The sequence below is a fragment of the Oryctolagus cuniculus genome, chromosome 10, assembly GCF_964237555.1.
Source record: "Oryctolagus cuniculus chromosome 10, mOryCun1.1, whole genome shotgun sequence".
NCBI lineage: Eukaryota > Metazoa > Chordata > Mammalia > Lagomorpha > Leporidae > Oryctolagus > Oryctolagus cuniculus.
In genome coordinates, this window is record NC_091441.1 from 19,321,808 (window position 1) to 19,341,094 (window position 19,287).

At 52.4% G+C, this 19,287-nt stretch overlaps 1 protein-coding gene and 1 long non-coding RNA gene across 2 annotated transcripts; both read right to left on the reverse strand.

The window, feature by feature from the left end:
- Positions 1–3,853: 3,853 nt before the first annotated feature.
- Positions 3,854–18,655, reverse strand: SEC11C (SEC11 homolog C, signal peptidase complex subunit). Its single transcript, XM_002713655.5, has 6 exons — positions 18,461–18,655; positions 10,570–10,679; positions 7,606–7,755; positions 5,361–5,480; positions 4,620–4,677; positions 3,854–4,047 (listed from the first exon to the last, which is right to left on the reverse strand). Exons 1-6 carry the CDS (start codon positions 18,545–18,547, stop codon positions 3,994–3,996), a joined length of 579 nt encoding a protein of 192 aa, XP_002713701.1. The 5' UTR covers positions 18,548–18,655; the 3' UTR covers positions 3,854–3,993.
- On the reverse strand, positions 14,659–17,041 carry LOC103349390 (uncharacterized). Its single transcript, XR_517563.4, has 2 exons — positions 16,094–17,041; positions 14,659–15,571 (listed from the first exon to the last, which is right to left on the reverse strand). It is a non-coding gene; the product is annotated as an uncharacterized lncRNA (long non-coding RNA).
- Positions 18,656–19,287: the final 632 nt, after the last annotated feature.

Sequence of the window (19,287 nt, forward strand, 5' to 3'; positions counted from 1 at the left end):
GTGATTGCAATCTGACTGTGTGTGTACGTGCACATCCTAGAACTGGGTCTATCTACCATGTGCATAACATTAACCCAGGGTCCGAGGGGTTAGGATGCAAGGGCAAGGCCAAGTAACCCCCTGAAAACATTGAGGCTTACTCCATAGTAGAAACTTTCCAGTTCTGATGGAAATCCAAGTTGATATTAAACACAGTATAGCCAACACCACTTAATGTCTTCATAAGCATCCTCATGTACCTCGGCGAGTAAAGAAAGCACCAACAGCAACTAAGAGGTCAAGAGTTCTAATTAGCCACTAGCAAGGTAGCACTGGCTGAGCCACCTTAAGGCTCTCAGGAGTCTGTGTACCTTTACGTCAGAATGCTAGGCACGTTCAGAGAATACCCAAACAGCTTAGCTTTAAAAATAAGACGCTTTACATTGTGCACTTATTTACTTAGCGGGATGGACAGAAAGAGCTTCCACCTGCTGGTTTGCTCCCCAAATGCTCACACTGGCCAGGGCGGGACCAGGCCAAGGTTGGGAGCCAGGAACACAGCACACGTCTCCCACGTGGGTGCTAGGACCCTGTTCACTTGGGCCATCACTGCTGCCTCCTCGCAGGAAGCTGGAATCAGGAGCCAGGCATCAAACCCAGAAACTCTGATGTAGGACGTGGGCATCTTAACTACCTCGTTAAACACTTGCCCCCTCCACGTTAAAACTTCTAGGGCCGGCGCCATGGCTCACTAGGCTAATCCTCAGCCTGCGGCGCCGGCACCCCGGGTTCTAGTCCCGGTCAGGGGGCCGGATTCTGTCCCGGTCGCTCCTCTTCCTGTCCAGCTCACTGCTGTGGCCTAGGAGGGCAGTGGAGGATGGCTCAGGTCCTTGGGCCCTGCACCCCATGGGAGACCAGGAGAAGCACCTGACTCCTGGCTTCAGATCAGCACAGCACGCCTGCCGCAGCGGCCATTGTGGGGTGAACCAACGGAAAAGGAAGACCTTCCTCTCTGTTTCTCTCTCTCACTGTCCACTCTGCCTGTCAAGGAAAAAACAGCTTTTCTAAAACTCATATTAACCAATTATAGAACCCCAGAAAGATGATAAAATAATCAAGTTTTGACCCAACATTCACTATTCTATCTTTTGGGAAAGGAAGAAGAAATGTTTTCCTTAAGCAAACGGTTTATTAAAGGGCACAAGGGAATGGTGTTTCAGAAAGCAGTTTGTAAATATTTCTTTTACTTTGCTGCCTTCATTGGGATGAGGCCCATTATTGTCGCATTAGCCCACTTCAGTAGCGAGAAAGGATTAGAAGGAAGGTGAGCTGCCTCCAAGGAAGCAGCCCTGCTGGTCTTTACCAAGTCAGGAGCCCAAGGGTGGCACAGGTTTCCACGGAAAAGGAAGACACGACTGAGAGTGGGCAGCACTTGCGGCGTGCATACTGTGTAAGCCAGCAGCCGTCCTGTGAATCGCCTACCCACTCCTCGTGCGTGACAGCCCCATTTGTTATGCATAGTTCTCACCTTCCGCGAGAGGCACAGCGAAGTCAGGTAACTTGCTGAGCCCACGTGGGTGGTTAAGTGACTTCTAGAGAGTTTGCATGCGTAGATCTGAATGGGACAAACTTAGAAACATGGGGTCCTGTGTAGTTCTGATTGACAGGGTGTCAACATCACGTTGTGCAGTGTTAGCAAAACTGAACGGCGTGTGTTAAAACACCATGGGCCTGCTTTTTCCTCTGGGCTGGGCACCCCCCAGGAGGAGGTTGGGAATGCAGAGTCCTGGGCCCTGCCCCATCCTCCCCCAAGGTGGGAACTGTGTTTTACAGCAGCCAGGGATTGCAGGCTCCTCTGAGCTGGAGAAGAACCACTCCAGCCTCCAGCAGCAGTCCCTTTTCAATGCCTGCTCAAAGTCTCTCTCTCTCTCTTTTTTTTTTTTTTTTTTTAAAGATTTTATTTATTTGAGAGGTAGAGTTCAGACAGTGAGAGGAAGAGACAGAGAGTCTTCCATCCGCTGGTTCACTCCCCAGATGGCCACAACAGCCAGAGCTGTGCCGACCCGAAGCCATGAGCCAGGAGCTTCTTCCAGGTCTCCCATGCAGGTGCAGGGGCCCAAGGACTTGGGCCATCTTCTACTGCTTTCCCAGGCCAAAGCTGAGAGCTGGATCGGAAGAGGAGCAGCCAGGACTAGAATCAGCTCCCATATGGGATGCTGGTGCCGCAGGCGGAGGATTAACCAAGTGAGCCACAGTGCCAGCCCCTGGAAGTCTTTGCCAGCACTGCCATGGCGCGGTCCCTCTGCTCAGTCACAGGTCTTCCTGAGCTCCATCTGACAAGCAGTAGCTGCTGGCACCCTCTAGCCCCTGATGCTGCTTTATCTTTCTTCATAATCATCGCTAACTGAAATCATGATTTGCCCCTTCTCTCTCCTACTACGCCTGCAGCTCCTTCAAGGGCTGGGCTTTTGTATGCGCAGCACCTAAGACCTTGGCTGGCACAGCGTGCTCGACAGATATTTGAATGAGGGACATGACCTGCAGGAGTGTTGTTACTGGGGGCGGAGGGGAGGGCACTTGCCAGAGTGAGTTTCATGGGTTCTTTTCCTCAGTTCAGGATAGAAATAAAAAGTCTGGAAACAATTTGCAAAGAAGTGGAAACTTTTATTTGATTGGCAAGCAACAGTAAAGCGTCTGGTCTGAGGGGAGACCCAGGGAATGGGACAGTGACTTTCAGGAAGTGCCCGGATTAAGGCATTACCGTCAGTTCACGGGGTCACTCTATGGGGGTGCCCACTGGACAGGGGTTTATATACTGTATGCTGACAGGCTTGGGGCTCATGGAGATAGTGGGGGTCTCTTGGCGACTGCCTGATTCTCCTTAGGGGCTCAGCCCCCTCCCTCCTCTGCTAGCTCTGGGTGGAAGGTTTCGCAGCTAACTTGAGGTTGTGATTTAAAAGCACAAGGTCACACATGCGGCACAAGAAGCTATAGGGGGAAAATGCCAGTTGGTCTGGAAACGGGCTTCCCAGCCACAGCTGGCAGCCTGCTTGGGAGGGACATTCTACCCACATCTGAGGGGCCCACGGCCCCTAGCTACACAGATAACTTAACGGTGGAGATCCCTGGGAAATGCAGAGCGGAGTTTGAAGGAACGAATCTGTCCCTTTTATCCTTTTGTCATTTTTGTAATTAAAAAAAATGCATTTTCATTTTTATTTGAAAAGCAGACAGAAAGAGACCTTTCACCTACTGGTTCACTTCCCAAATGCCCGCAACAGCCAGGGCTGTCAGGCCAAAGCCGAGAGCCCGGAACCCCAGCTGGGCAAGGACCCAGCTATTTGATCCATCACCCTGCCTCCCAGGTGCACACAGGTAGGAAGCTGGATCGGAAGTGGAGTAGCTGGGACTCAAACCCAGGCACTGCGGTACAGGACGCAGGCATCCAAGCTGCTCTTGACAGCTGTGCCAAATGCTGGTCCTGTTTTTGTGAATTTTTTTCCCAAAGGTTTTAATGCTTTGCAAATAATTTAACAAATCATATTAAGACACAGCACAAACACAAAGCAGACGGCAGCCCTTCCCTCCATGAGGCGTTAGGCTTTATTAATTGGTCGGATGACACTTTCATAAGCAAGAAGCCATCTCCTTGGAAGGGTCTGTTTGTTCCCCCTCCGTCTCCCACCTCCCCGAAAAGTCATATTAACGTAAGAATTTAGGTTCTGAAATTCAGACATCGCAACCAGGCCCCGCAGACTGCAGGGTCCCCACTGGCAGGCCAGGCCCCTAACTGGTGCGGTCACAGAGAGGGAGACTGCCAGGAGTGGCCGGGAGAGAGCAGAGTCCAATCAGAGTCCACCAAAGAAAAACAGTGTTACTGATGAATCATTTATTAGAACAAGACAAAAACGTCTCCACACTGTTTCCTTTTATACAGGAGCATTTCAAATATATTAGTTTTTCTCTTTTTCAACACAATTCATCTCAGTCTGGTCCCAGGAACTGTGTCTCATTTTAGGATTCACGTTTCAGTAACACGTATGCACCCATCACGGCCAGAAGGGCGTACTGTAAAGAAAACACAGCGGGAAATCATGTGAGGGCACAAACCAGCGGGCCTATACATGTATTCGGGGCAGTCTGTTCAACACTGGGCTGAGGAGGGGGTCAGAAGATGACCTCTCCTCGGTGCCTGTTCCCCAGATTAGCTGTTCCAGGCCACGTCATGGTCAAAACCTGAAAATGTATCCATGGACACTGACAGACACAGAGAAGCGCGTATTTCCGCGTAGGCTCCCTGCTGTTTTTCAAGTGATGTTTTTCAAAACTAAAAAACCGTTTTTGTTGAATCTGGGAAAGAAGCAATCCTGGTTTATCATACTACTTTTTTTGTATGTTTGCAAATTTCCATAACAAAAAGGCAACACATGTACAGATGCCATTGCAAAACACACTGAGTATGAAAGGTCAAAGCAGCTAGATTAAATGATTTAAGTGCTTACGCTAATTTTTGGTTCACTGCAAAGACTCTGCAGCAACACTAACGGCAGAACACTGGAGGAAGACTGCAGCTCTGCAGCCCCACCAGGAAAAGCACCGACACTTAAAACCCTGACGAACACAGACACACAAATTCCTACCTTGAACTTTGGATAGTCATTCATTATTATGGTGACCATGCCAACATACGGCAAAAACCTAAATTGTGGGAGAAAAACCGAGGAATATAAAAGTTGTTTATGATATGATAGCAAAAATGACATCAACCAGCCTAGGAGGAAACCTTTCAGGGACTGTAAGGACGATATTTACCCTGCCTCTAGTGAAAAACATCAGAGCTAACGGACAGGACGATGACTTTAAGTATGTGCAGGATCTGGGCCACCAAGGTTTTCTGTCTTCACTTGCCTGGAACTCCATCCAGGTCTCCCACGTGGGCAGCAATAACTTCATCACTTACGCCACCGCCGCTGCCTCTCTGGGTCTGCACCAGCAGGAATCAGAGGCAGGATCAGACCCAAGGTCTCTGATCTGCAAGTCCAAATGCCTGCGCCATCACTACTTTAATTCCACAGCGCTTTTCAGATGTAACAAGTCTACTGGGCAGTGAATGCCAATGTGAACCCCATCACTTACACCCAAATGTGAGCGTGTTCCCAAAGCCAGCGTAAAGCAGCCAGCCAGAGAGTAGGCACCTCTGTGGAACCAGCTGGACCCGAGGCGCCATCACTCTGCTTCAGGCTGTGCTTGGTCTTCACAGCACAAACCTCAAGTGCTCACACTCTCCTGTAAGCAGGTCCCAGCATCCCCTACAGCCAGTGCCCCTGCTTGTGCGTACCGCGTTCTGACCCTTCTAGAGGAACCCGAAAGTGCGTCCTCACCCTCTTGCTCTTCCCACCACATCCTTCTTCTCGAGCCAGTTCTGGCCTTCTTTGTACAATCCTCTGTCGTCCACTTCATTATTATCTCCTTTAGTCAGAAATTTGATGTCTCCATTATCTCTGGAAAGCAAAATAAAGTCCCATCAAAAACGACTTCCAGCACAGCGTCGTTAAAAAATTACGTTTCCCTGAAACTTTGTAGTCAGACATAAGCATTTAGAACAGCAAAGGCCTTCCTTTGGTGGAAGACGATTGCATACAGAGAGCCATTCCACTGAATCAGAAATCTAATAACGATTTTGTAGACTTAAAGTCTAAACACTCAGTAACCCTGACAACCAAAGAGCACAGGCAAGCACAAGGCCACTGGCAAGTCAGTGACCACTGCCGGCACAGCACAGCAACTTCTCACCCCGTGCCTCTTGCAATGAAGAAAAAGCTAGTACCTGACTTATTTTTTAACAGCAAAATAACTTTTAGTGCCATTTCCCGGGCAGAATCCATGGGAACAGGCACTGTGGGATTCTCTCGGGAGCAGCCTCGGCATACATCAACGCGGAACTGCGGATAATGAGCTTTCCTGGGCTTACTGAGTCCTCCACCCAAGTCAGAAGAGGTCGGAGACGGAGCCACAACACTCTCTTCGTGGCCTGTGTTGGACTCGGATTACCTCATCCCTTCTAATCCTCGTGGGCCGATTTGTTGGCGTGGATTCTACCCCTCCTCGTGCCCGGTGTGGACTCGGTCCCAGACCAGACTGGAGCCCGGGGCAATGTGGACACAAGTGTGCCCTTAGCTGTCCTCAGACTGACTGCTCCTCGTCAAGCACAGAGTTAATGCGTTAGTTCCTTCACTGCTGAGCAAAATGAATAAAATCCCACTTGCAAGGAAGCAAGAACCACAATGGCGAAAACCCAATGTGGCAGAGACATACAGGGCTAATTTTAAGCATACTAAACTAGCATTCGATGGTCTGGACACGCAGAACACAACAGTGTGGTGGTATGGACTATCAAGAGGGACTTCCGATAAGACAAATGAAAAAATGACCCCTTAGAATGAGATAAAATATAAAGAACTACAAGGATTTGAGGCGGCACCAAAAAGAACAGCTGACTTGCAGCCACAGTTGGAGCGCGAAGCGAGAGGATGAGGGTCCTGCGGCGTCCGGGAACGCACACAAACCACAGCACAGCCTCCTCGTCGCCTCGCTGAACCACCTGTCTTCCTGAGAAGGCTCTTGTAACCCGGCGAGAGTACCGCCACTTTATACTGAGTGTGCTTCTTCCTCGTAAGCCATACAGATGCCAAGTAACCACTGGTGCGGTACCAGCGCTGCCACCCCAACCCAAACTGGACTGCTCCCGTGTTTAGAGGAACACGGAGTGAGTGTCACAGGTATCAGTGTCTTCGGGGAACAATAGAAGCAGTAGGCAGACTAGGAATCCAATACTGCAAACGTGCAAGTGGTTACAGGTCAGTCACACAGCCACTCAGCGCACAGAATGCTGCATTACTTGAAAACACACGTATCTAAACCCTGTGCTCTAACTCACGTCGTGAAATGCTACCCTAAGCTCTCTAAAGGCAAATGAACAAGTGTATAAAATACGAGTCATGTGACGTAAATGAAGAAGTATGTAAAATACAAGTCACGTGACATACTCTCACGGCGACTTTCTGTATTTGAACTCGAAGGCAATGGTTCTGGTTCCGGATTAGGGTCTTGGTAAGTCAGCACAGGCACTTAAGAAACAGGCAAGGCTGGCAGGGGCAGAATTCTCGCAGGATGTTCACCAAGCGCCTTGTGGGAGGGGTTGGGGAAGGAGCTGTCGTCCAGCCAGGGCCACCACTGCTGGTGGCAGGTCCCCGTGGCCCAAGTGACACCCAGAAGGGGCTGAAGTTTTTGCATTTCAGAAAATAATCGTCATATCATATTCGCCCTCTCGCAGTGTGATTTCATTTTGAAGTCTCCTTCCAGTAGGGACTGTTAGAATATGTGCCACCTTACCTGTGCGCCACGATTTAAGTTTCTGAAGTGCTTTCCTAAACAGGAGTTCACGGGTTACGTGATCACCCTGCGATTCACTGCGTGTGCTGTATCACTCCCGTCATGGGGAAGGGCTGTGTCCCTGGTGCGGAGCCGCCTGGTTAGTGAATGGAACACATCTAGTGCTTTGCCCACTCTGCAACCATCTACCAAGAATGTACAAGACAAACCCAGAAAGAAGTAAAGCCTCTTTACTTTTCGTGAACTTTGATTACTCTGTGAACTATTGGAATGTCTCGTCCTTCCACTTTAAAAACAACGATTTCCCCAGCTCTGATCGGGTCTTCTCGGAAATTTGTGAGGAACAGGAGGTCTCCCCTGTGAAAGGCTGGCTCCATGCTGCCACTAGAAAGAAACACAAAGTCCACATCAGCGATGCCCGTGTGCCCAGGGTGATAAAACAAACAGCAGTCAGCGCTAACTCATCAACAGGCAAGGAGGCCCAGGACCATAACGCAGGCCACAGTGTTTCCCTCTGATGGCTCCCCGTGATGACATATTCTCTGCTTGGATCTACGTAGGACAAGGGCACGAGCAGGCCCATCTGCAGCTTTTATTAGGTAGAAAAAGAGCCAAGAGTAACGTGGACTCTGAAGTAAAAGCTGCCACTTTTCGGCCTTCCTACGTCTGTAACCACACAGCTCTGCTCATTCAGAACCGCAGGCTCTAGCCGCTGGACAGTTTGTTGTTTTTTGTTTTTGTTTTTTTTTTTTTTAATTTATTTGACAGAGTTATAGACAGAGAGAGAGAGAGAGACAGAGAGAAAGGTCTTCCTTCCATTGGTTCACCCCCCAAATGGCCGCTACGGCTGGTGCTGCGCTGATCCGAAGCCAGGAGCCAGGTGCCTCCTCCTGGTCTCCCATGTGGGTGCAGGGCCCAAGGACTTGGGCCATCCTCCACTGCCCTCCAGGCCACAGCATAGAGCTGGACTGGAAGAGGAGCAGCCGGGACTAGAACCGGTGCCCTTATGGGATGCTGGCGCTGCAGGCGGAGGATTAACCAAGTGAGCCGCCGCGCCGGCCCTTGCTGGGCAGTCCTTGAGGGCAGCTCTTTCACTCTGCAGCAGCTCCTCGGCCCTCAGGGTGCTGCTGCTGTTCAGGGAATGAGAAGCCAACCAATACACCAGGGAGCAGGACGTGCCCTGAAGCCAAGCTCAGGGGTGGGGCCAAATGTGAACCCCATCTTTGGCCTCCTGCTGCATCATTCTACAGAAGCCCAATTCTAACAACTGCTGGCGGGTTTGACTTGGAGGAGGATAAATAGTCCCACACGAGGTCGGTTTAAACCCATGCGTCATCTTCAGTGGGTTCCAAGTCAGCTGCAATCTACTGGAAGCTGAAATGGAAGAGAACCGGATTCCACTGCATATGCTCGTGCTGTGTCTTCATGAGGGAGCAGACCGTGAGAGCTGGGAATCGGCTTTCTAGGGCTGTGCAGCCGGGATGAGCGGGCGGGCGGGCCCTGCTGAGTGGGCAGAGGACCGTGTGGAGCTTGAGAGGACAATGCGGTCTCCCTTCACACCCAGCATGGCCCCTGCACACCTCCCAGCAGACGCCGGAGGCCGCAAGGAGATATGCAGGGCCACCAGGGACCTGCTGCAGGGGCTTTGTTCATGTGACACCAGTGCCACTAAGTATGGCAGCAGATCCAGCATTCAGGATCTGAGGAAGAAAGGGAGAGAGAAGAGCAAGGAAAAAGCCAACCAAGTACAAAGCAGCCGGGGGTAGGGTGGGGTTTATGCCATTTACCCCCGTCCCAGGGCACGCTGTTTGCTCGCAAGGGGACAGCACTGCAGAGGTGGGAAGAGCCCACTGCAGGCTGGCATCAGGGTCGCCACCACGGCTCAGCAGGAAGGCAGTTCCTCCACGTGTTTCACACACACCAAGTCATCTTCGCCTCCCCCACCGGGCCGCAAGTCTCGGCAGAATGTCACTCACTGCCTTAGGCTGACAACCAAACTGCCCCAGAGCCATCATGGATACCGTAAGCAGAGTCCCTGGGGGCTACAGCCTCAGTCACTCTGTGTGTGGGTGCGCGCGATTAGAGGGCGGCCAGAGGGCACTCGGCCAGCGGTCACTGTGAGATGCCCGTGACATGACCCACCGAGCCCAGAACTCCTTATCTGTCCAGAGGGCCCGTCCACACTTGAAAGTTTTCATTCCTTTTTGTTTTAAAAAAGAAAGCCTAAAAATTCTTCCTTCAAATGGAAAGTTAGGAGAAAGTACACACAGAACCACATAAAATGCATAAAATGGAAGCAAGGCTAAGGTGCCCAGAGTCCATTAGCTCGGCCCCAGCTCCCTCCTAATCGGTTCTGGGGCACAGCGTGAACACTGGTGAATCGGAGGCCCCTCCGCTCTGCTGAGAGCTGTGCTGCCCTCGGCCTTCTGCGCTTGGGGAAGCTCCCGGCTCTACAAGCGTGGCCCTGGGCCACTCACGCTGGGTGGCCTGGACGAGTGTGTGCCATGACTGTAGCCAGGACAGGGCAGCAGGGCCCACAGGAAGGAAAGGGCACTGGATCAGGAGCCAGGAGCCCCACGTTCTGGCCTAAGCTGCACTGGTCAGCCGTGGCTCTGTCCACCAGCCTGTGACAGCCCTCCACGCCACCCGTACGACAAGGGATTCCAGCCCCGCCAACCCTAAGAGTCAGTGACCTGTGACACACTGGACAGAGAGCATCTTGAAGCACCTGCTGGCTCTCAAACATGGCCATTTGCTTTCACACTGACTGTGAAGCCTTTCTCCTTGGATGAAGTTAACCACAATATGCATTTTCTAAAGTAAACTGCACTCTTCGGATGGTCAAGACCAAAGCAGCCACTCACAGCCGCTCCAGAACTACCAGGCACAGTGCCAGGCACAGTGCCAGGCACTGAGGGTCACTCCCTGCCTAACTGTTCAAAGAAAACCAATGACTAATTCTTAATTCGGTTACATTTAGAGACCAACTTGTACACAAACAGCGCATGAACACCTTTTACGAAGTTGTGGGTTCAAGTGGATTAAATGCACTGGCATTCATTAGTAAGAGCAAAGCTCTAAACTGTCCCCAGGTAAAGAAGCAGCTAACAGTTCACGCCATTCAAATCCAGGTCCTCGCTCAGGGCCAGTCTGCTCCGCGACCCCAGGGCAGCAGGGTGTGAGGCACGAAGGACCTACCTCAGCACCACCACGATGGGGCTCTCGCTGCCGGTGAGGACGATCAAGCCTTTCCAGATCATGAGTGCGGAAGACACGATCATGGCAAAGTTTAAGACCTGGTAATAGAGCTGCAACGAGAAAGGCCAGACCCGCGTGAGCACCAGCGGCAGACCATTCACCAGCCAGCGCAGAAGAAGCACTCGTGAAGTCAGACAAGCGTGGGGCCTGAAACTAATTCACACAAGGAAGACTTGGGTAGAACTTAAACTCTGATCCATGGCATAAGCTATCCAGTGCCTTCCAATTTACACACTTATCTACGGAACAAGCCTTCTAATAATACTTCAAGACTAATCCATGGGGCCCACTTTACTACAGTCCCAAGGCAGCCCCACTAAATGCTCTGGGATTCCCCAGGACCTTAACCCCTAAAGGGTTCCGAGGGCACTCAGCTTCCACCACCAGAGCCGCCTGCTCTAGATCAGACGCCGACGCAGCTCCACGCAGACAGCAGCTGTCCAACCCTGGGGGCCGGGCACATGTCGTGCGGGTGCACCTGCAACTCTCCTCTACCCCCAAGGCCTCAAACAGAAACCTGCAAGGACTTAGCTATGAATCATTCTGCTTCTGAAAATTACATTTTACCATTGAACACAAACTTTATAGAGATCTGAGCGTTTACACTGTCTGTGATTTGAAAGGTAAACAAATACCCGGTTAAGAACACAGGCAGGAAGTGAAAGTGTCTGGCATGGTGGTTAGGGAGCCAGCTGGGATGCCCACATCCCACACAGCAGTGCCTAGGTCCACGTCCCAACTCCATTCCTGACTCCAGCTCCCTGCTGGTGCCTACCGAGGGAGGCTCAGTGGCTGCGTCCCTGCCACCTATGGGCAGCCCCAGGTTGGAGTCCTCCATGTCCTGCAGGAAGCCTCCTGACTTGGGGCAGCTCAATCTTCCCCTTCACAACTCCTGTGCTGTCAAGTGATTGGCAGAGCCATGGGGCTGGTCCCTCCACCCCTCCGTCTCTATTCCTGGTCCTGCTCATCTCCGGTGACCCCCTCCCCTCCCCCTGGATCAGCCACTCCCAGCAACATGCCCTAGCAAGGAGAATTCTGACCCAACATCTCTAATCCAAGTTCCCCTCTCCCCTGGCCGCATACACCTGTTCTGGCGCTGGTCTCGCCGAGGCGTTAGGACTCTGCCCTTTCCAGATGGCCACCCTCACTTCTGTCTTGCCATCCTTGGATTGCAGTATGTGGAGCCACTCACGGACAGTATCCAACCCTCCCCCAGGCCAGGCAGCCCTCACCCCAGGAACGTCTCTTGACCCCTCCAGGGGGCAAACCTCCAGACCTCTGCTGGGGGGAAGACATCCGAGTGGAGAGGGCGGACAGCCAGGCTCTCCTGCTTCTCAGCTCCTCCGTGCACTCTAACGCAGGTTGGCCCTACCCCGCTTCACGGCGACACCTGCCCTGCCGAGCCTCGGGTGTCTGCAGTGGAGTCATCCTTAGCTCCACCACCCGCCCCTTGGGGTTCCGGCTTTCTCAGGTTCTCCCATCTCTAGCTTCTAGCACTGTGCTGATCTTTCCTTCCCTGGACTCCTTATCTTGGAGTAACTGATGTCCCTTCCAATCTCCTTGCTGTAGTTTCAGTGACGTTTCAGAGGAAGACAAATGCCACAGGGGAGACCCTGCCCGAGTTACCTCCCAGCTTACCAGAGCATCTGGAATGAGCCTGGAACCTGGACCAGACCACATGGCTTTGAACAGCAGCGTTTTCTTCAAATACCCCCAATTTAATTTTAACTGAGAATATGGGGGTGTGGACTCTTTCTGAGGACAAGATACAGTTTGAAATGCAGATTCGAACACAGTTTAAAATACAGCAAGATAGGGGCCGGCACTGTGGCATAGCGGGCTAAGCTGCTGCCTGCAGTGCCGGCATCCCATATGGGCACCTGTTCGAGTCCTGGCTGCTGCACTTCTGATCCAGCTCCCTGCTAATGCTCCTGGGAAAGCAGTGGAAGATGGCCCAAATCCTTGAGCTCCTGCACACTCCCGGGAGACCTGCAAGAAGCTTCTGTCTCCTGGCTTCGGCCTGGCCTAGCCCTGGCTGTTGCAGCCACTTGGGGAGTGAACCACAGTGTTAAGATCTCTCTCTCCTCCCTCCACCCCTGTGTAACTCTTTCAAATAAATAAAAAAAATTTTTTAAAAAGTACAGCAAGACAGTTTTTAAAGCGCATGAGGCCTGGGGCCGGCGCTGTGGCGTAGCAGGTAAACCCGCCGCCTGCAGTGCCAGCATCCCTTATAGGCACCGGTTCAAGTCCCAGCTGCTCCATTTCCAATCCAGCTCTCTGCTATGGCCTGGGAAAGCAGTGGAAGATGGCCCAAGTCCTTGGGTCCCTGCACCCAAGTGGGAGATTCAGAGCAAACTCCTGGCTCCTGGCTTTAGATCGGTATAACTCCGGCCATTCCGGCCATCTGGGGAGTGAACCAGCAGATGGAAGACCTCTCTCTCCCTTTCTGCCTTGGTCTCTAACTCTGCCTTTCAAGTAAATAAATCTTTTTTAAAAAATGCATGAGGCCTGGAGAAGCGCAGTTAGACAGTAAGCCCTCATAGGGACGTGCACTGTGGCTTTAAGTTCTGACTTGGAGTGTGCAGACAGTCTCTCATGGCAGTGGCTCTGTAATGTCAGCATACCGTAAGGAGAACTGCATTTCCAACCTGTCCCCAGGTGCTGCTGCAGCTGCAGGTCTTGGACCACAGCTGGGGTGGCCCTGCCCTGCCCTGCCTCTGGGAAAAGGACTGACAGCTCATGGGAGGGGCCGGGAGGAGCCGGGAGCACCCTCAGCAGCAGCCCCGGGACTCTGCTGCACTGCCAGCTGAACCACTGCCCTCTCTCTCCTTCCATCAGGCTCAGCCCCGCCCAGTTCTCTCTTCTCTCCTCTCCTCTTCTCTTCTCCACAGCAAAGCCCCTCAGAACACTTCCACCCAGGGAGAAGTCTTGGAAGCCACTCTCTGCCACCTTCTGTGCTTTCTGCCCGTTCCGGCTCCTTTACCTGCACTGCTACCATCATGCCGCTGCTCCCCATGCTGACGGCCCCAACTGCCTGCCAGACCTTTCAACTTGGGTGTCTTTTTTTTTTAATTTATTTGAAAGCCAGAGTTAGAGAGAAAGCGCTAGCTCTTCCATCCGCTGGTTCACTCCCCAAATGGCTACAACAGCCAGGGCTGGACCAGGCTGAAGCCAGGAGCTTCAGGTCTCCCACGTGGGTGCAGGGGCCCAAAGACTTGGCCCATCTGTTGCTGCTTTCCCAGTTGCATTAGCAGGGAGCTGGATTCCAAGTGGAGCAGACAGTGAAGCAGGCACTACTGGGATGCCGGCTTAACCTGTTAGGCCACACCAGTCCCCACCTGGATGTTTTTAAAAGAAACTCCACCCGAGGGTGTCAAAGCTGAACTTAACTTCTCCAAACAGCTTTCCGAGATGGTGATGCCTATCTCAGCCAGCTCTCTGTAGCCACCCCCTACCCACCCGTCCCACAAACGCTACCTTCGAGACATTTCTGGGGTCTCTTTCTTCTGGCTGTTCCCACTGCCACCAGTCTCATTCACTTACAGAGCCCATCCGGGCCCCACAGGAGCCTCTGCCGGATCTCCTGATGTCCACACTCAGTCCTCGTTTGCACACTCCCTCCGCTCCTGTCCATGCCCCTCTTACAGCCCTTCAATTGCACTCCACTGCTCTGAGAATGGAGACAGCCTCAGTACGGCCTTCAAGGCACTGTGACTCCCCGGCCGAGGCACGGGCGGCTTCCGGACGTACCTCCGGCAGCACCTGTCCTTTCCGCTCCCGGGCCCCCACCCCAACCCAGCCACTGCCTCTGCCCACAGGGCTCCCTGCCCAGAGCCCTCGATGTACCAACTACTCACGCGCCTCTGGGAATCACTTTCTTGACTTGCTAGCCCTGATGACAGCACTTTGTATAAGAAAGGGCCAGACAGGAGCTGTTTTTGTGTTACCACATTGTGTGTGCTGAAACCATGGAACGCTGCCCTGATGGTGGCAACGAGGCTACAGACAACACGTGAGAATGAGCAAAGCTGTGTTCTGACAAAACTTTATTTGTAAAAACAGGCAGCGCACTGCAGTTTGCCAACCGTCGCGGCAGGCCAGCCTGGGCCCTCCTGTTCTGTGCTCTGACTGCGTCCCGCACCTGCTCGGAGCAGCCATCGCCATCATGATTTTGCCTATAATTACTTAACATGTCTTTCACACCAGACTGTAAGCTCCACCAAGGCGGGCGTCATTTTGACCTTGTTCACAGACCATCCCCCAACACAGGTCTGGCAAAAAGTGAGTGGAATAAATAGTGTAAAATAAATAGCTTTAATACATGGTGAGGGGAAACAAACTAGCAGTTAAAGAAAAAAAGGAAAACCCTAAAATCTCCCCTCCCCCAAGAGGTCAAAGCTTAAAAGGATAATTTCCCAAGTACAAGTAACAGTCCAGCCTCCCTCCTCCCATCCTTTTCCACCAGGAGGTCTGAAGCTTTGTGTTTTCATGCTAATCCTCAAATGTACACTGTGGCCGGGCCGTTAGTATCAGATTTTCTTCTTGGTTCAATACTCTACTTCTAGAGAGTCAGTCTAAAATAAAGGCAAATGGGGGATCATGGCCCAGAGATCTTTTCTCACAATGCTAATCCTAATAACATGGAAATGCAAATAAATGAGTGGCACTGGCGAGCTGATTGAGCTGGGGCGGAGAAATGGCCGATGACTCCACCATTTAAGACAACTCAGAAAGAACTTGCATGACATGAGCACACACTTGAACAATGTTGATGGAAAATGGAAGCTGCGTAGGCTCTCAGCAAACTACACGACTACAAGGAGGCGCCCAAGACGCTGAGAGGCCATCTTAGGAAGCTGGGAGTGTGGTCACTGAATTCTCTTCTTTAAGCTATTCTCCACTCTTTAAAATTCCAATGGTGAACATGGATTAATTCCAAAATCTAGGAGAAAGAAAGCATTTAAAGGAAGTGAAATGAGACAGACTATCACACAGCTATTAACATAACCATTGTACAGAGTGTGACACACCCAAGAACACGGTCTGATCTGAAAGGCAGGACAAACCATGAAAGCTGTCCCTTGCTAATATGACAACTTCGTGAAAATAAATAATGTCAGGCAATTATAAGGGATACAACTGAAAGTGGGGACATTAAAAGTGAATTAAAACAACAGTTAAGGTATTTTGGTAAAGTAAAAACAGAACAGTAAATATAATTCAATATTGAAGCTACATACCATTTTGTAACTACTTGGTTACTGTGTCAATAACAGTTATTGAAATTCTCATTATACTGCCAGAAGAAAAGGGGAAATAAATAAATCTGTTTACTCCCAAGTGGATGAATGAGAGGGCGGGGCTGTAGCATGTCGCGCTGTTGCTCCTAAAGCAAACCCAGCTTTGCAAGCGCCAGAGGCGGAAAGCAGATGCTCACTGCAGTCCACGTTCAAAACTCCCCCACCTGCTCGGCTTGTTTCATTATGAATCACAGATCTGATCAGGAAAGTGCCGGGGAAGCCTGCCACTGTGAGCCAGTCTTCAAACCAGAGGGCTCTGCTCAATAACAGCAAGTGATACATGAAACCACAGATGGCACTTCCAACACCCTTATTAAATAAAGAAAGTTACTCAAAGATGGAAACAGACTGCTGGAGAGAGAGAGCTTCCAACTGCTGGTTCACTCCCTAAACGGCCACAACACCCAAAGCCAGGAAGCTGGAACTTAATCTGGGTCTTCGACCTGGGTGGCAGGGGCCCAAGAACTAGAGCCATCCCCTGCCGCCTCCCAGGGTCCGCAGTAGCAAAAGCTGGAATTGGACGCAGAGCCAGGACTTGAACCCAAGCCCTCCGATGTGGGTGTGGCGTCTCAGCACTGCACCAAACACCTGCCCCCTAACGCCCACCCCTTAAGGCACCTGCTAACCTTGGCATTGGCTTGAAATCATGGAATCTAGAAATGTGGCTGTGATTGAACTCCCGAAAGCTGAACTTGTCACTGAGGCTTTGTTGTTGGCCCTCCTTGCCTAGCAACTTTGAACACTCAGCACTTAAAGCCCTAGCACAGCAGAGGAAGTCCACACTTGGGGACTGTCCACCAAAGAAGAAATCGCCAGTGTCGGTAGGAGTTTTGAGAAAACGTCTCAGACCAGATATTCTGGCTGACAGAGCTGCAGCGAGCGCCAGTAGCTGTGTTTCTTCCTCTCTCGCTCCCTGCAGAAACAAAGAGCCCTTGTTCTGCGCGCAGCTCTTGCCTCAGTCACCAGCAGGCAGGGGCAGAGGAGGAGGGAGGTCTTCTGGGACTGGTGGAGCCTGCAAGGCTGTCAGGGTGTCAGAGGAGACCACTTAGGAGGGAAAAAGAAAAAGAAGCAATAGGACAAAGCTAAAAAAAAAAAAAAAAAAAAAAAAAAAACACAGTATCAAGCAGCAGTGGACTTGAACTGCTGGATTTTAATTAGAAGACTATCAAACAGGCAAGGCAGCCAGCTCCCGTCAGGCCTTATTAAGGAGAGCAGGAACACACAGACCTTGCAAAGGGCAGGCTGGCTTAGGGATCCGTACATTCGCCCAAAAGCCTTCTCTGATGCTCTGTAATTGTAACTCAATTAGAGAGTGAGTAATGCATACCAGTTTGAGAGGCTTGTCAGAAACCTCCCCTCTCCGTCTAGATCTTTAAATAAAGCTCTGTTTCCTGGGGGCGCTCCATGGGGACAGCGTCCCTGCTCAGCACCTGGGCTGCCGGCTTCTCAGACATGACGTGCTCTGCCACCGTAACCGCAGAAACTCACAGGACCTCTTCAGTGGTGCACACCTGGCCAACCGGGTCCTCGGCGTAGCTCATGAAATCCAAGTCCCCAAACTCGCTCACCCCACTGCAGCAGTCAGGGGGAAAAGACAGACCCATGCCCAAAGAGCAACTTGTGTCCTGTGGTGGGCATCGCCCCGTACCCAACAGAATGGAACGAATGGAACTGGATGCCGCTGACTCAAGAAACAAGTGCCAGTTTCAAAGTCCCATGATAAAGTCTCATTTTTCTCAGCACAGTTCCTTATGCACTGTAACAGTGGTGTTAGCAGCCATCACGATATGGGCGCCCTGTGGGTTCCCCCAATTCTCTCTCTAGAAGCTTAAGCAATCACATTTTCCCTGCGTGGGGCAGCGTCCTTCCCAGTGCCTACACAGTCTTGCCGTGTAGTGAAGAGATAAGGATCGCACGCTGTAACAGGTGCAGTAACAGGCTGAGCGCGCCGGGGGGAGGTTTTCCTCCAAGGCGCTCTCAGGGCTGAGAAGTCGATCCAGCTGCCCAGGAAAGAGCCCTGGGAGCCCTCTCGGAACACCGGTTCGGTCCAGGACGCCGAGCGCCGCCGGTGCGCTCTCCAGGCACAGCGAGCACTAAGCAAGGACGCACGGCCGGGAAAGAAACTGCTGGGCAGCTCCCACGGTCACAAAGTTCTTCCCCCGCCCGCCACTTCCACCCGCGCGCGGCCAGGCCTCTGCGGCCCCACCGGGAAATCTGCTCGCTCTCCACCGAGCGGCCCTTCAAACGCGCGCCGACAGCTGTCACTCACGCCCGGCTCATCTCTCCTCGCTCTCAACCATGTTTGACATCCATTGCTCCCCGTCCTGGCCAACGTCCCTCAGGTGGGCTGTTGTTGGTGCAAGAAAGCACACGCATATGCCCACACGTGGGTCCGGGAGGACCTGAACCCAGGGCCTTCGAGAGCCCAGCGCGGGAGCTGCGGGCCGCCGCCCGCCCGCAATCGCCGGAGCCCTACCCCGGGAGTTCGGACTGCAGGCAGCGACCGCGCCACCCACCCAGGACCCCGGTACCTGGCGCTTGTTCATTTTTCTCAGGTCCCCGAAGATGTCCAGGCCGGACGCCGGCAGATGCGCCGCCACGCCGCCCGCGCGGCCCATGGCGGAGGTCTCTGGGGGCCGCGGCGGCCCGCCGGCTTCGGGAGTCTCCGACAGCTGCGGAGCACCGGCTCGGTCCCGCCTACCCGTCCCGCGGCCTCGCGGGCCACGTGACGGGAGACTCGCTCGGGCTTCTGGGAGTGGTAGTCACGCGAGTCTAGGCCATCCTCGGGTCTGGGAGGAACCGGGAAGAAGAAAACTACCAGTCCCAGAATGCTTCGGGCCGAGAGACTCGGCCAGTGAAGACCCGGGGCTCCTAGGGAGGGCAACCGCGGGGCTCCAGAGTCCTTTCCGACTCCTGGGAGGAATTTAGGGCCGCGGACGATACTGCACATCTCAAATGCAACTCGAGAAAATGACTACTCTTGACAAATGACGATCCCCAGGACTCTGGTCAGGCGCCAAGAGGACACCTAAATCTCCCTCAGGAATCGCCTAGCCGTGTATTTTGGCCATTGGATGACTGCGGCAAAGGGGGCGGGGCCTCTGCGCCGAAGGCGGGCTCTGCCTGATGGGGGCGGGGCCTAAAGATGGGCGGCCTGTGGGCAGGGTTTAGGAGAGGTGAGAGTTTTGAAATAATGGCAGGATTTAAAGGACGGATGTTTCATTGTCTTGACCATAGTTGTGTCGCAATATATAATAAGTGAATGCGTAAGTAACCACCCAACTTTATACACGAGGAAGCAGAGGCCCAGAAAGATTAAGAGGCAAAGTTTGGATTAAAAGCAAATTTTTAAATTTTG